We start from the raw sequence: 17,945 nt of genomic DNA, 5'->3' as shown, positions 1-17,945 counted from the left end.
CTCCTACTAAGTTGCTAGGCCGATTCAAGTGTCCCGCGCATATGTAAACAGGCCCGGCAGTGCAAAAAAATTACAGTAAGGCCTCATGTCTATGGCACAAGCGTATTCCGCATGCAGATTTCCACAGCAGAGGGCCTGCGTGTCAGTGTAGAAATTATTTTTAAATACTTGCTGGCGATCGTGGATGCAATTTTTTTCCACGCAGATGTAAGTGGATGTACTGCAGATAGTCCACGCGGAAAAAAAAAAATCACAAGCCCAAAATGCTTGCCTTCCCCTTCCTCCCCACCTCCCTACTTGGTCTCTTACCAGCCAGAGTGGTATATGCCTACAAATCCGCAAATGAATTGCGGGTGCATTGTGGATCGCTCGATTTCATAGAGATCAATGGAGCCCATCTGCGTGGAATCCGCGGTAAAATGGAGCATACTGCGACTTCTTTTCTGCGTGTGGCATCCGCAAATCAAATCCGCTGGTGTTAATTAGAGTGCAGATGCCCCATGCTTCCCCATGGTCGGCTTGAACTGCGAACCGTCTGCACCGGTGTCCTGTGCAGATTCCAGAACACAAATCCGCCTGTGGACATTGGGCCCAAAGGAGCGCAGTTATGCACGCAAGAGGACGTGATAGCGCTCCATTCAGAGCCCAATGAAGTGCCAGCATATAATCCATTGAATAGATTCATCTTTACTGCAGTATTTTAGAAGGGACATTTTTATATGTAGTATGGAAACATTGCTAAATATTTTTTTTGACCTGCACAAGAACAGCTAGAGGGGTCGTCTGAGAGTTTAAGGAATCACACTAACTGCAGGAAATGGCCCTGATATTCTGCTGGTCCTTGTTCATTCTCCTGCAGTGAAGATGTTCCATATAACAATGCCCTGCTGCAGCCAATCAGTTAGTTTATTTTTTTTAGATCCTTAGAAAACCACTTTAACTGGATGTGTTTTGACAATTGTGATAATATGAATATAATGTTTATATGATTGTAGTAATTTTAAATAAAATGATATCGTTTATCGTCATTTAAGCATTGTTACATTATGATTGAAAAAAATATTCCAGAGATAATAATAATTATGCTGTTTTCCTGTCCAAGTATTTTTAGTGTATATTATGCTTCTGTTTTTAGGGGCGAAGTGCTTTTTACGGAGAAAAAGGAGAGGAAGGCGTAATGGGCTTCCCAGGAACAAGGGTGAATCATATGTTATGAAATATATAAAAAATGTATATGATTATTGGATCTAATTGCATATTGGTTGCATTTGTTTTCTCTTAAAGTAACAATAACATCTAAGAGGTATACACCTTGTCACACATATGTCTCCCCCCACGGATGCTGGGGCCTGTGGCACTGTGAGTGCGTGTCCTGGCTAGTTTTATGTCTTTGATCTGTATACAGAAGTGCTTTTCTCTAACAGGTGTTTCTGCATGTAATTGAACACTTTCTGGGCGAGAGATTTAAACGATGCGCTTTTGTAGCCCCATTACCCCTTCTCCTATTCCATGGTGTATATTGTCAAAACAAATAAGTGCAACCACCAATCAGAACTATACAGGTCAATACGAATAATGCAGAATCCTAAAATGTTATTGTTAGACTCCTCTTCGGAGTATTTCCTATATGATAACCCCAATATGTCATAAAGTTAAAGGGGTTCTGACACAAATAATGTTTTCATGCTTTAACAGCCAATGTCCTCTGGTCTGCCTAATGGAGACAGGGAACCCACGTTTTCTGGCTGTTAAAGCATAAAAACATAATACTTACCTTGTGTTCTGTTGTTGTCATCAGGGGGTCATCTCCCAGCAGGCAGTCTTCTTCCTCCGATGAGCCAAGAACGGGCCACCCCCCTCCAGGATTGCGTGCATGCGCAGAAGACAGGTGCACTCTGAGAGGAGTCAGGCCTTGTCGCGTCTCCACTGCGCACGCGCAGAATCTTGGAGTTCAGCCAGGACGGACGGGCCGCCCACAGCAAGCACTGCTTGTGACGTGTTTGCAGTGGGCGGCCCGTCCATTCCCCTCGGAAGTAGCTGACGGTTGGAGCAGAGCAGGAAGCGGTCATTTTGACCGCTCCAGCTCTGCTTTACGAAGCCACAGAAGAAGATGCCGGATGGAAGGGACATGCCTGGCGATCACTCCTGGCCAGGCAAGGTGAGTAAAAAATTTTTCTTTTTTTCATGTCAGAACCCCTTTAAAGTTGAAAAAAAGCAGGACACGCTAACATTCAAAACCAATGGAGGAAGTGGCTATAGTATACTTTGAATAGAAAACAGGGAGCATAAACGTGGCTGGGCTGTTGCTTTCTGCTCAGGATAATTTACAATTTCTGAGTTATCCTTGAATTTATAGCCATTGTATGGTATCTTAGAGTAGAAACTTCTTATGTTATTATTATGGAGCTAAACTAGGGCAATAATGTTAATAAAGTTCATAAACTAGGGCAATGTTAATAAAGTTAAATTGTATATCAAACAATGTTAGAATTACAGCAAAATATTCTTGTAAACAGTTCTTTCATATAATGTATTACCGTAGTAGTGCAGTATATTAGCTTTGCCTATAGAACAGACAGTGTGAACAGCACATAAAGAACCAAGACCGCTTTCACATCTGCAGCAGGAGTTCTGTTTTCCTGCTACGTTCGGGGAGCAGAAGGGGAATCCCCTGGCCGAATGGCTACATTTTATGATGAACCCAACAGCGGTAAACTGACCCTATTGACTACAATGGGGACCATTGGGTTTCCGATCAGCAACCCAGCATTTTACTGGAAGAAAAAGCTCTGCATGCAGAATTCCACATCACAATGTGCAGTCAGCCACGCTGATTTTGGTGGAATTCCATGATAGCATATTCCGTGAAGATGTTGTGGAATATTTTTTCTTGTGTAAAAGGTCAATTTGGATTATCTTGTTGGATATGTATTGTTATTCATGAATTCATCAAATGAAAACTGATAGTAGAAATTATCTGAAATACTAATTGAACAGCACATTAATAATAATCATTTTTGTAGGGTTTTTCTGGCAGCGATGGACAGCCGGGTGAAACAGGAAATGATGTAAGCTTATATCATTCTCAATGTTAACTCTTCACTAAAATAATGTGTAATTTTATTGTTGAATACAGGCAATAGTTTTGATAAACATTTTCATATCTGTAGCTCTTAGTTCCAGGCAGTGGTCTGCAACCGGTGGCATACCAGATTGTGTTACCCTACCAGTCCCTGCATGTCCTGGCACTCAGAGAGAGATCATGCTAGGAAGTTGTGAACTTAGAGGAAGTGAAGAGGCACAGGTGGTAGGCTACTGATTTGCAGGAAGATGAAGCTGTGCTGCAGTGCTTCTGACTTTTCATACTGCTATGCTCCTTTTTATATTCCTATTTTTTCAGTCTTATTGATATAGTATTTTTTTTCCCTAATGCTCTTTCTATGCTTATTTCCTCGAAAAAACCTTTCAATAAAGAGTTTATAAAAAAGAAATGTGGATTCACTGAACATTAGAAAGGATCTGCCATGTCCTCTGATCAGTGCAGCCGGCTGCATAGCTTTGCAATCTGTGGCCCTCATGGAGCTTTGAATCTGTCAAGTGGGCAGTCTCCTCCGCTTACTTTGAATGGATGATATCAGTGGGTGAAGAAAACCTAACGACACCCATTGACACTGAGTGGAAGAGACTGCTCACTAGAAAGAATCAAAGTTCTGGAGACCTATTCCAGTGGAGACCAGTGTGGGGCAATTGGCGGGTGTACAGAAAAAAGAGGAGGTGTGATAGAGCCAGCAGGGTGGTGGCTGCAAAGCTATATGGCCAGGCCCACTAATCGGAGGACATGACTGGTTCACTTAAAGGGCTCCTTAAAATATGCATGAAATAGTATTTCAGAGTTTTTCTTAATGCTTTTTTATTTGTTTTTGGTAGATTTTTGTAACATTCTTAACATGCATTTTAATAACATTTTTTGATGTGCTATAGGGAAGTTTATGGGAGCAATAAGAGAGAAAATCCCTTACCCAATCCTTGCTGTGTTTTTTTAACAAACGCCACAGACCCAAAAACTTAACAAAATTGTCATACAACAAAACGCTGTATTTGTACATTTTTCAATATTTAACTGCGAGTGTGTGGTAAAATGCTGCATGTATAACACAACATTTTACCGCTGTGTGAGCTGGTGTATCGTCGCTTATGGCTGCGATTTTTGACTGTGCGTGACAGCGTATCTCACACACACTGTCATGCGCAGTCTTCCTGGTTTTATTCTTCTTAAATGTAGTTGCGTATGTGCAAGGGTTTGTGACCTAAAAATACCATGAAAAATGGCAACAAAAACATGTCAAAAAATGCAGAAAAACACTTTGCGCCAATGCACTAGTAAATGTGCTATGTGTTTTAGATACTTTCGGACATTTTTTTTTGCTGTTTCCGAGAAAAGGGTGTTCTTTTGTTAAAAAAAAATTGTAACAAAAGTTTAGCGCAAATGTTTGGCATAGACAAAGCCAATTAAAAGGTGGATTTATAGACAGTTTTAGTAAATATGCTCCTATGTGAAAATCCAGCCAAAATGTAGCACATACATATAAAATGTAAGATATTGAAAATTGCTTGAAAAACTATAAAATGTGCCTGACCAAACTAGAAATCGCATACAGTTAGGCTTGTCTGCTGAAGCACTATCTACTTTAAAGGGACTCAATTTCATATACCCTATAAGAGAATTGGGATTTAACTGAGGGGATTCTCTAATCAGGATCCTTAGTTTTTGGGCAGAGTAGAGAACAATTACAAAAACACCTGTAGAATCTGCCGTGTGCTGCATTACATAGAACACCCATTGATGTGAATTCACACTGTGTAATTCTTAATTTCTGCTGCAGGTAGATTGAACACTTAATACCAGATTTACCGACAGATTACAGCTGGTTGCAAGGGACAGTTTGTGATTAGCTATCAACTGACCCTTTTAATAAGTGGAGATTGTCCAAAGTAGAGAGCCCTTTCAATATATCTACATTAATTCAAGTTCTTTTATTTTTAGGGACGGTTTGGAATAAATGGTAATCCCGGAATACCTGGCTTTAGAGGAATAAAGGTAAACAGGATTGTATACATATTCACTGGAATTAATGTTGTTGCTTTATTAAGGGGCCCTGTCACATACTGTCACAACTGAAACTGGCTGTGTACCCTTACAGCCCCTTCCTTTCCTTGTTCGTCCACAAACAATATTGTTATTTTCAGCGCCCAATACTAGTAAATTGTCAGGTGGGCGATCTCCCCTGTTCAGTGTCAATGGCTGAGGTGACGTCTCATTGGCACTAGGCGGTGGAACTGCCCACCTGACAATTTACTAATATTGGGCACAGACACTAACAAAACCAACTGTGAACAAATTGGGCGTTAGAAGGTAAAAAAAAACAGCACTTGAATCAGTGAAGAGCCGGCTGTATTGGTATGCAGCTAGTTTCAGTTGTGTGAAGACATGACAGGTGTTTTTTAAAGGGAACCTATCACTAACCATGAGGGCCCCTGCACACTAGCATTTTTTTTAACGCTGCGATATCGATGCTTTTTTTTACTGCAAATGTCAATGGGACTTTCTAATGTTAAAAAGGCATCGCACAAAAATCGCAAAGAACAAACTTGTGATTTTTGTGCAAAACGTTTTAAACATTAGAACATCTCATTGACATTTGCATTTTAAAAATGCAGCGATATCGCAGCATTAAAAAAATGCTAGTGTGCAGGGGCCCTAAGTTCCACAAACTAAGTTCTGGTGATTATTGTTTTGGTGACGTGGAGTCCAGGAAGCTTCTTTTCATACTCATGGGGTTCCCCATTCCTGGCAAAGTCAGTGTTCACTTAGCCAGTGTGACTCTTTTTAGAAGGCAGTGCATGTGAACTCCCATAGAGATAAATGAGATTGTGTGTGCATAGTCTTCGGAAAAAGAGTGAGTACTGACTTCGCAGGCGGACACCGCAGCAATGGGGAACAAGGGGAGTATCAAGGTTGACAAGATTGGGGCTAGAGTTTAGTAGAATGTACATCATTTAGGTTAAGTGACCAAAATTTAATACCTGTAACTGTTGATGATTTTTTCTTTCCTGATAGAATCTTATTAGCTACCAGTTTTAAAACCATTTTGAAAGAGGATTTGTATTCAAGTGTTGTGAATTAAATATTGAAAGTTGTCATGTTCATCCATCAGCAAATTTCTGTTTCTGAGCCATATGTTGCCATGATGTAGCCAATGGAGGCTATACACATAGCCACATTTTAACCATATTGGAAACAATAGAAACAAGAGCTAAAAAGAAAATCAGTGATTGGGGAAGCTTCTTTGCTGATTCACATATGTGAGGAAATAGGTTATAACGTTTCCATATACAGTACATAGGGTTTTTTAGATGTCTGCTCATGCACAGCTTTTTGTGTTAACTTTTTTATGAGCACATCTTGAATGAAATCTAAAACCCCCTTGAGTCACAGTGGGTAACTAAACCACTCTATTCCATTTTATCTAGCAGGAGAAATACACAGGAGATATAATGATGAATGTATCCAAAAAAAGCAGTAACAACATTTACATTGAGACATTTCAGACCTTCCCACATCACTGCGTCTGTTAGCTGCTAGCAGGATATAGCCAAAAGAAAAGAAAATAGGTTTATTGACTGACTGATTGAAGGAATATTTCAAAGGGAACTTTGTTTTCTGGGAATCCCCTTTCTTGTTACAGACAAATAGGAAACTATGAGTATATAGAGTCTAAAAAATGATGAAAGAATTAGACAGTGTCTACTGTCTGCTGCCTGAAGCTATGGGATTCCCGTACACTACAAAAGAACATACAAAAGGAAAAAGTACATGTAAAGTTAGAGTAAAGTACACTAGCTAGAAAAATTGTGCAACACTGTAAACTAATTACATTAAACGGTTTACATCACAACCAAGTGCCAAATAATATTTAAAGACTGTACAAAACATGTTGTGTTTGTATGAAAAAAACAAGTACTGTGTCTGTTCTGTGGATGGCACTATGCAAATGCAAGGCAATATTGTATGTCAGCACAATTATTTTTATCGCTGTTTTTCTTCAGGGAGAGCGTGGTGCTATAGGTGCTCCAGGACCTATTACCTATGTTACACAACCTGCAACGCAAAAAGGTAAGTAGATGTTTCTGACAATCACATTAAGAATTGCAGTTCTCCTAAGATATTCATTAAAATACTATTATATAACATTTGGCAAAGTATACAATTTTTTTTCAAAATCCCCAAAACTTTACAAAAGTATGTAAGAAGCTGGCTAAATTGCATATTCTTGAATGAGTTTGACTAAGTCAACTTTTTTCGCTTTTATTATCAAATAATGGTATTTGCAACATTAAGAAGAAATTGTAAACTGAAAAAAAAATGCAGACCAAAACTGTGAACTGAAAAAAATGCAGACCAAAAATAAGCAAATTTCCGCCAAAGCACACCGAAAAAAAACGTATTCTTGAAATTTTCTGGAAGTATGTATGCCAAAATGAGATACATTGACATACATTTGGCCCATAGAAAACAATGAGTAATTTCAAGAATATGTTCCTATATGTTTTATTTGCCAAAGGGATGGAAAAATATAAAAGGGCCTTATGTAGTGCTATTAACATTGAGATAATTAATCTATGGCAATTACAGCAGTCAAAGACTTTACCCCACTAACCCAACCACTAGTCATGACTAAAAGCAGACTTCTTTCTGTGTACACTGTAAGAGTTTTAAAAATATGTTCACTTTACTCTTCATACAGTATAACACGTTTATACAATTTTTGTTATCCGAGCTTGAAGATTTTTTCTCTCTGTAATTTGGAGCTAACCCATACACATTATGATAAAGCACTTTTCTGTTAAGGATTATCTGTATCTGCTCTCTTTATTTGTAGGATCAAATGGAGACATTGGCTTCCCTGGAAATAGCGGCCTTGATGGGGAAAGTGGCGACAAAGGAGATACTGGATTCCCAGGTTTAATGGGAAGACCAAGTCCATTCCCTGGTAATTATTAATTATCATTATATTAACTACATGATCTTGGTAAATCGATGCTGCTAGTCTCACATTTCTTTATATAGGAACGCCAGGATATCGAGGCTTGAAGGGTGAAAGAGGTCAGAAAGGATCCCAAGGGGATTCTGGCTTTCCTGCCTTTCAACCTGGAAGTGATGGAGAACCTGGAGAGCCTGGACAACAAGGATCTCCTGGATTACCTGGATATCCTGGTAAATAGAATAAAGTATTTTCTTTATTTTATGAAGACAGCTTTCCAGTGATCCCCAAAAGATGTTCAATATATGTCTTCTATATGGGAAATTCACCTATCAGACTTGCTCCTGTCAGGAGTACTGGGATCCTCTGGCTCCCAATTTGCCAGGCAAGGAATGTATCTGTTTCTATAGTTCCCAAAAACTTGAATAGAAAACACTGAAAACGCATATTGAGACCTTTCCATTCATTCCTGGATATGGTGGCAGCCATCTTGCCTAGTGGGTTGAGTGTGAGGGAACAAAACTGAAATATAGTGGTTAATGATCTGGTAATAAAGTTTATGACAGAAAGATTATTGTGCACACATCTGCATAATACAAATATGTTTTCCACAGAAACACTATTCTATAGGTGTTTTGTGATTTTATGCTTTATACCTAAAGGTACTCTTCTTGTCTTACATCTAAATATATATTTATAGGTGGACGCATTGGACGCAAAGGCTCACCTGGACCCCAAGGACGAGAAGGTGTAAATGGATTCCCTGGCCTAGCTGGCTCAAAAGGAAGCAAAGGTGACTTGAAATTAACCCCTTAAGGACCAAGCTGTTTTGTACCTTAAGGACCAAACACTTTTTAGGGATTTTACCCATGTGGCAGTTTTACTGCCCTATTTTGTTTCCTTTAGCTACCAAAATTATTTTTACTGCGCTTTTTTTCCATGACATATAGGGCAATTTTTAAAATATCTTTTTCACTGACTTTTTTTCAGTTTTTAGTTTTATTGGAAGTAAAATGCTAAAAAATGATTTTTTTTAACATTTATGGTTATTTTTTTTAATTTAGTATATTTATGCTAAAATAAAGTACGGGAATGGGTTCCTCTATTTATTTCGGGTGTTTTGATATATATGTATGGTTTTGGTTTACAGGGCATGTACGATGACTGTTTTTGTTGGCGTTGGCTTTGTGTTATTTTCTTTCTTATTTATGTATTGTTGTTTTACTTATGTATGCAATTATGTTTTTTACTATCTATGTCCCCCATGATGTCATGTAAGACCTCTGGGGGACATTCTTTTTTTTTTTTATTTGACACTTTCCCACTGTAGCTGGGGCATCCATAGGAGGCCCAATTACAGGGGAAAACAACCCCTGTAGTGACATTAGTCACAGGCAGAGCTGGCCAGGGTCTAGTCTGACCCTCCAGCTCTGCTGTTGCAGGGAACCCAGGCGGTCACATGACCCCCGGGGCTCCTGATGTGAAAGTTACATTGTATTTTCACTTTCTAGTACACAGTGCTCATTAAGCACTGTGTACTTGGGGGAGCAGAAGGCAGGAAGGGTTAAAAACCCCTCCTGCCTTCTTCTCCGGGTTATCAGCTGTTACTAACAGCTGATAACCCGTTCCTGCCTCTGATTGATTGCAGAGTCAGGAGGCTTAAAGCACTGCCGTAATTTTACTATCAGCGGTGCTCTAAGCCCAGGACCAGGCAACGTGCCTGTTCCTTAATGGGTTAATGAAAGTATGCAAAGTACTTCATAATCTGAATTATATAAGTTAATTACAGCATACTTTTAATGATGCTCAAAACTATGTTTATGGTTGAATTGCTCAAGCATTAATTCTTTACAGGGGAAGAGGGTGAATGCAGATGCTCTGGTGATGAAGCTTCAAGGGGACCTGCTGGAGGGCCTGGGCCTGTAGGATTTTCAGGTTTACCAGGTGAACATGGTCGTAAAGGAGACAAAGGAGATAGGGGAGTTCATGGTCTGCCTGGTGCACCGGGTATAGAGGTGAGAGTTCTCTGTTGTGTTAAAAGAAAATAGTAAAATGAAGCACAGGTTAACCCTTTTTTCTGTTGAGAGAAATAAAAGGTGAAGGGTTTGTTTTTCATGTTGAAGAACAGGATCTGAATAGATATATATTTTTACAATACCAGTCACAACCTACTGGATGCAACAGGAAATACATTGGAGCAGGTTTTCTATTAAATGTTTGACAGTTTTCTAGCACAAAGTGCACCAGTAAACTGTTTTACAAGCTTTGCACCACACTAATGATGTGTTTTGTACGCTTTTTTGGCTGCACCAAAAAAAAAAACGATGTGGCTTTGTGGAAATGGAAGATGACCGAAATGTGCCATCATGTGCCAAATATTTGCCATAAATTTGGGCAACTAATATGGTGGTATAAAGTTAGGCACTCTTAAGATTTGCTAGGTTTGTCAACCAACAGACACTGAGATAAATGTGGTACATTATAAGACAGTTGAGTCTAAGTTTGTACTCTTTAATTATTAGTTATATATCTTTAATACATTTTTCAAATACCATAGGCAAATCTGCATAATAAAATACTGACCATTATAATCAACATTATCATAAAGTAACAATATAAATAAACAATTGTTAGTGGTCATAACCCCTCGTAGGTTAATTCCTTGTGATTAGTATTAACATGCTTTGGTATTACCGGATTCATTGTTAGTTAATACATATTAACCTAACCACAAGGACCCCACCAAACACCTGTAACTCTTTTTAGGGGGTTCTCAATCAACCACTATTAATCCTTTGTAAGGAAAGGGAAAGAAAAAAGAAAGAAAAAAAAAACAAAACTTTTTTTTTATTTAGACAGTATTAGTAAACCTGCCCATTGTTACATCCATTTAAAGGCATTTTTCTCTTCTTGAAAAAACTTTTCAACAGAATGCAAAACTGTTATGTGAACCTCACCGAATTTCAATTGTTCCTGCAACAGAATATACAGGGTAGCAAACGATCATTCCTGTTTAACCGACACCTATATATAGAACTCTATTAAGTCTAATTATATACTAATGTCTTATTTACACAAAGACGTTCACCGTAAAAAAAGAAAACCAAAAGTTCAATTTAAAAGATGGTTGTGTGTGAAGCTTAGAGAGTATACAAAAAACATTATGTACTTCCACTATAACCTCAATCGTTTAGTGTACATCGACAAGGTGAAAAGATTTTGGTGAGAGGCAATCTTTTCATTCCATGTAGTGTGTTCAGGTCAGGATATGTAAATGTAATTATTAATTCTAGCAAAGGGGTGGTCCTCTGAGGTGTTTCCATATGTTTAATAATAAATAAGAATTAAATTCTTATTTATTGCCAGCTCCATTGAATTCAATGGGCAAACATCATTCTTCTCTGCCACAGCTGTAACAGCTGTGGCAGAGGAGAATGATTTGTCTACTATATGTTCTCAATGGGGTCGGCGCTGCTGCCGCCGGCCCCATTGAGCACATATAGAGAAGAGAACAGGAATCGCAGATAGGTGCGATCTGCGATTTCTGTTCTATAATTTATCGGACGAGCGCATAAAAAGCGCTTATGTGTCCGATACCATTGCAAAGCAATGGTTTTATAAAATCGCCGGACGCATGCGCATGCGCAAATCGCACGAAAAAATGCCCGTCTGACTGAGGCCTAATTGAGCACTTAGAGATGGGTAGCTACATTTAAATCCAGTCAGTCTTCAGCGACAGATCCACTTCCCATGCTTGTATGCATGGGGGGTATGATGAAGTTTAATGCAAGTCAGGTTTTAATTCATTAAATTGTTAAGAGCACAAAACTAACATGTATTTATTTTTTTCTTAATACAGGGTGGGCCACGAAAAAGTAGCCCAGCACCACACTCTTATGAAAGCTGTCTAAAAGAAAATCTTTGTAGTCCAAAGCAACCAATCACAGCACAGCAGTATAAGGAATGAAAGCTGTGTTGTGATTGGTTGCTATGGGCAACAAAGACAGATTTTCTGTTAGACAGCTTTCATAAGACTGTGGTGTTGGGCTATTTTTCTGTAGCCCACCCTGTAGATGTACCCACCACAACATACCAATACTACTAGAAAATGCTGTCTTTAATTTGTGATGTGTAATATAGTATTTAAAGTAAAAACATTTTGTAAGTGGACCATGGTTTTGAGAGTCATTTAATCATTTATCAATTAATTTTAAAGGGACTTCCAGGCCTCAACGGTCTTCCTGGGCCTGGTGGAGAGAAGGGAGACATGATCTTTGTTAAAGATAAAGGTAACTTATTACTGTGCATGTTTATAACATCTGTATTTACAGAAGTGTGCAAAATTCTAAAATACTCTATGTTGACAAATGTTTTCAGACACACATAGAAGGTGAGGAAATTTGATTTTATTCACTTTTTCAATATGATGTTGGACCGCCTTTGGCCTCAGTGACTGCAGTAACCCCCCGTGGTACGCTTTTCACCAAATTCCAATAGATGTGTGGAGGGATTTGCCTCCATTTCTTGAGAGGCATTTCATATAATGATGCGGGGGATGATGGATGTGTTGAACGTGCACGGATTCAGTGTTCTAGTTCATTTCAAAGATGACCATTTGGGCTCATTCACATGAGCATTGTTTAAGTGCACAAAGAAAGCGTGCTTATACTGCACTAAAATGGGCAATGTTTCATGCACAGAAGACCCAAGCTTCATTCACATGAAAATCGCCCATTCACTGGAGCAGCTGCGCTTAAAAAAGTGCAGCTGCTCCAGGAGGAGAGAGAGAGAGAGAAGCAGTCCCGCCGGGCTTCAGGATTTCCCCATAGCAGCGAGAGAGAGAACGGGGCTATGGGGGATTAACTCATAGCCCTGCTCTGTCTCTCCCTGTTATGGGTTAATCCCCCACAGCTCCACTCTTTCTCCTTGCTAGGGGTTAATCCTCCAGAGCTTCGCTCTCTCTCCCTGCTATGGGGGATTAACCCACAGCCCTGCTCTGTCTCTCTTCCTGCTACGAGGGATCCCCAAGGGATATCCCCATAATGCAGAGAGAGAGGAGGCAGAGCAACAGGGGATCCCTGAGGGATATCACTATAGCGGAGAGAGGCTAGAGGTCTCCTCTCTGGGATTTCCCCCTTGCAACTCTGAGGAACATGGCTAGAGGGTGAATCCCTCTAGCTCTACCCCAGCTCTTGGGGAAACACTCAGGGGAGCCCTGTAACCCCACCCCTCTCTCTTCCTGTTATGGGGAAATCCCTTGTGATTCCCATGCTGGGGGGAGAGGTGGAGGGCATCCCTTACTCTCTCGCCCCACGATGCTGGGGAATTGCCCAGCAGTGGTGTTGGAGGAAGTCACCATTGCTTACAGCGGGACATTTAAAACTTGCAGCGCATACGCACGTTTTAAACGTACAGCTGTAAACTCCTGTTAGTCCCCGCTGGGATTAAGGGAACCCCTGGGGAGGTGAACGGAACCCTCGTGGCTTCCCCTCATCCCCATATACCAGATGTTTTCCATTTCTGAATAGCATTGCCAGCAGGGGACTTTGGAAAGTCCAAAAGCACTGCGATGTCCTGTACTGATTGGTTGCTTAGGTAACATCTCACCACCACACCCTGTTGGAATTGTGTAAACTCTACACCTTGTGACATTCTGATAGTTTCTGTACTGAGATATCCCTGTGTGATACTCTCCTTTATACCTAATGCTCACACATCCAATTTGCATATCCCCTTCTCCTGACAGCACAGAATTGGTGGGTATCCTAATACTTCTGTCAACATAGTGTATGCTGAACATTGCAGAAAAGTTATTAATGCAATGATAAGGCTATGTGCACATCTGCAGTGGGGATCCCTGTTTCCTGTTCTGTTATAAGAGCAGGAAAATGGAATTTCCTAGCTGAATGGTTCCGTTTAATAAGACAGAGCCCATTGACTATAATGGGATCCGTTCAGCTCTTCTCATCCTGTCTGACATTTTCCTGGATGAAAAAGTCCTGCATGCAAGACATTTTTTGTCTGGTATTTCATACTGGATCTGAACTGAGCCTCTGGCATAAATGTGAACAGAGTCTAACACATAAATCGTATGTAGATTAAAAAAATAATACATATTGAGTGAAAGTGTTCTCTGCGCTCACATATATGTATATATGATCCACACTTGTAATTTTCTGTGCTGCTGAAAAATATTGTTTCTCAAAGCATACCTTCATAGGTGTAATATCTAATTTTCCAGACAATGTTACACATTCTTCTGGTCCATATGAATTTATATAGCTTATACTTAGGCCTCATGCACATGGCAGTATTACAGCTTCATACAACCTTCTGTTGTAACTTCGTATGCTTCCAATTTCATATACAGTTACAGTCTTTTGCTAAAAAAAAAAATCACAACATGTTCCATTGGATTCTGGCTTAATGAGTTATTCTATTCTAAAAGAAAAATAAACGGGGAGTCTTGGGAACTGTGCTTCATACTCACAGGTGCCATGTTGCAGTGCTGCGTCTCTGTGAAGTTGGCACACACTCACAGGGGAACTCTTTTCAGACGTTTCAGTGCAAGTGTATTTCCATTCATCTCTATGGGAGAGTGTGCACACAGAGCCATCTGAAAAGGGTCACTTTGTGTGTGCGCCAACTTTAAGGGGACACAGCATTGGAATGGAACTTGGAAATTATGAGACACGGCTCCCCAGACTTCCCGCTCACTCACCTTTGAGCCCCATAATATAGTTTATGGGGCTTAAAGGTGATGACAGGTTCCCTATAGTAGAGATATTGCAATATTACAAAAATAAGCATTCTTTATCTTGTTAGTTTAACAATCTTGTATGTAAAATAGTATACAATTGTGTAAGCCAATGTTTTAGTCACATACTATGTAAAACTAGTGAGACCATTCATACAACCACGTCGATATGATGGATAGTACCAGGTTATCTCTATGCTGTGCACAAGACTATGGAGCACCATCTCAAAAGATCCAATAACGTGTTTCGGCAGCATAGACTGTCTTTTTGTCAAGTTGACTATTTCATAAAACGTGCACATCCCATTTGCCACTTCCCAGATGCCCATTGGACACAGGTTAACACGACACTTATGCATATCATTATATAGCTGAGTGCCTATGTGTCATTAGTATACTTGCATATATAATTGCACTCTTCTCCCATCAATTCATATACAAAGTAATAGAAGCTGTGGTACAGTACATGTATCCAAGGAGGTGCATGTCTTATCTCTAAGGGGTCCTCTCACTATGTTCATGTTATGCTTTTAATAGGCAGCATAGTATATGATCATAACCCTAGGGGTAGCTTGACGTACTTTATTTGAGTCGGCAGTGCTTGGCTTAGGAATGTTAAGAAAGCACTGCTCTAAAGGAAAGAATACATTAAAACCAAAAGTAATCAGAAACTTCAAGAAAGTTACAAAGTAAGAAAACATTGAGCAATATATTACAAATTGCAATAAACATTTCAGTATGCCATTATGGACTGGTCTTTTGTGCATACTAGCATGAATACCTTGCAGCACTATGTTATATAGAATAATAGATACATGCAGTGAATATCGGCTGGGCAATAATACCACCGGGAACTGATTTTAGAAACACCATAGTAATTAAAGAATATACAATATATGTCCTGTTCATAACTGTTCTGGATTTAGTCTACATTGATGCTTAGTATTGTCGTGACCTGTACTGTAGTTTATGTGAATAATTAACACTTCATATTCCTTAAGGTGCAAAGGGTGCTCAAGGAGATCTGGGTATACCTGGCATTGCAGGATTTGAAGGACCTCAAGGAAAAGATGGATCTAATGGGATTCCTGGCTTCCCAGGCCCTGCTGTGAGTAAACCAACAAAACTAAATTTGCAACCAAAACCAAATGCATGGAATATAGAAGCAATTAAATGTTTAGTACAATTGCCACCGGAATAAAGACTAATTAATAGTGACTGCAATAACCTCTACATAATTTGATAGGATTGCATTACTTATAATATCCGGTGTATGCTGCATTCCATATCCACCTTGTATATACAATACATATGTATGCATTTACAAAATATACCATTAGTAATATACATGATTTCTGCTTTTAAAAGAAAAAACACTATTGAGTAATCATTTCCCTTGAGACCATAGCAGAAATAATGAAAAGCATACAAGTGGGCTGCTAATAGTTACTAGCCATTTATTATATAGAATATAGTGTCTAGCATTCATGACAATGTTCTAAAAAAAAGAGATATGATCGATTTTAAGTGTTTTTAAGAAAGTGTAATTAAATATTTTGTATGTGTGGCTTCATGATTGATGCTTCTTTTTGGAATTCTTATGCAAATATATAAAATACTGAGATATCCAGAATGTTCAAAAAATCATGTTATACATATACTCTGTTATAGGGCGATGCTGCCAAAGGACTACCTGGCGACCCTGGGTTTCTAGGACTTCCAGGTTCTGAAGGACCTAAAGGTGAGACTGGCCAGCCAGGTATAGGATTCCCAGGACCAAAAGGCAAACAGGGATTTCCAGGGCAACCAGGTCAAAATGGATTTCCAGGAATTCCAGGATTTCCAGGTTTTCCAGGTATGAATTACAAATGCTATTTTCAGTGATTGTGTAGATGATTGGCACATTACTTGCATTTCATTTAATTTTAGATAATAGATTTTTTGGGTAATACATGTTTTGGTTTACACTGAGTGGATTTGCTAAGATGAGTGAAAGAATAAAGTTTGTTTGAAATGACTACTAGTGAATACAGTCAGTCATGATAAACAGAGCTTCAGAGTTTTAACCACTTCACGATTGCCCACTGTAAATTTATGTCGCACTCGCTAATTGATGGACTTTGTGTAGCAGCAATGTAGATGTATGTTCTTCACTCAATGGGGGATTGCATGCTCTACTACCAGCAGCCTGTGGTTTGGTTGCAGTTTGTGGGACCTGATTGATTCAGTTTCTGATGACAGCATCAGTGTGACAACAACTCCTAGAGCTGGCAGAGAAGGTTTGTTGTAGTAACAAACTTTCCCTGCATTTAAGAGCTGTAACAGCCTCTCTCTGTTACTGTCCTGTCAGTTTGAGATCGGAGAAGAGGGAAGCTGGAAGTACTGTGAAACACCACAAGCGAACCCCTTCTATTACATTCACCTATACTAATAATTGTATGGTGTATGGTTCATTTTAAATAATTTATCTAGAAATAAAATGTACACAGGCATACTCACATGCAGCAATTTTTCACTGCGGATAACACTGCACAATAAGATCTCTGTCAAAATCTACACCATTTAATGCAAATTTTGACTTTCAATTGAAGGGGTGAAGTCTGCTGTGAATACGCGTTACAATCTGCACTATTGTTGTAATGCGGTATTTGTCACAGATTTTGGTGCATATTTTCTCCTGCAGAAAATCCACTCCAGTTCCGTTACATGTGAATGTACCCTTACATCAATTAATTACATCAGTTATTTTAATCATTTTCTGATTACACATTCCCTTTAACATTTTAAGTTTCCTTAAGGACTATACAATTACATAAATCGAAACCAAACAGTATATGCACTCTGGTTGAGTGAGATAACAAGATCTTTAAATTAGTTAGTTACTCCTATATCATTACTTTACAGTTATGTCTCCCCCACACCTCGCACTATTGTTGAAGTTATTTATGACCTGTAAAATCTACATGTACTTTAAGCCGCTTCCACATGGGCAACAACGATATCGCAGCGAGAAAATCACAGCGATATCGCATCTGCATCCTGTATGACATAGCTGCATTAACAGGATTTTGTGTCACTACAACGTCGCAAGACTTTATAGCACCATGTGCGAGGATTTTTTTTTTTGGGGGGGGGGGGGGGTGGCC

General features: G+C 39.3%; 1 protein-coding gene across 1 annotated transcript in view; it reads left to right on the top strand.

The window, feature by feature from the left end:
- COL4A2 (collagen type IV alpha 2 chain) overlaps positions 1–17,945 on the top strand; it is a 189,040-nt gene that overhangs the window by 124,721 nt on the left and 46,374 nt on the right. The window contains exons 16-26 of the mRNA XM_066579857.1: positions 1,136–1,198; positions 3,024–3,068; positions 5,045–5,098; positions 7,108–7,174; positions 7,941–8,051; positions 8,129–8,275; positions 8,743–8,835; positions 9,897–10,057; positions 12,259–12,331; positions 15,801–15,907; positions 16,471–16,654. Coding sequence (XP_066435954.1) covers positions 1,136–1,198; positions 3,024–3,068; positions 5,045–5,098; positions 7,108–7,174; positions 7,941–8,051; positions 8,129–8,275; positions 8,743–8,835; positions 9,897–10,057; positions 12,259–12,331; positions 15,801–15,907; positions 16,471–16,654 — 1,105 coding nt within the window. The remainder of the gene's footprint in view (positions 1–1,135; positions 1,199–3,023; positions 3,069–5,044; positions 5,099–7,107; positions 7,175–7,940; positions 8,052–8,128; positions 8,276–8,742; positions 8,836–9,896; positions 10,058–12,258; positions 12,332–15,800; positions 15,908–16,470; positions 16,655–17,945) is intronic.

This window comes from Eleutherodactylus coqui, chromosome 1 (assembly GCF_035609145.1).
Source record: "Eleutherodactylus coqui strain aEleCoq1 chromosome 1, aEleCoq1.hap1, whole genome shotgun sequence".
Lineage (NCBI taxonomy): Eukaryota > Metazoa > Chordata > Amphibia > Anura > Eleutherodactylidae > Eleutherodactylus > Eleutherodactylus coqui.
The sequence above is the reverse complement of the archived record's forward strand: the minus strand, read 5'-3'. Positions and strand labels throughout refer to the sequence as shown.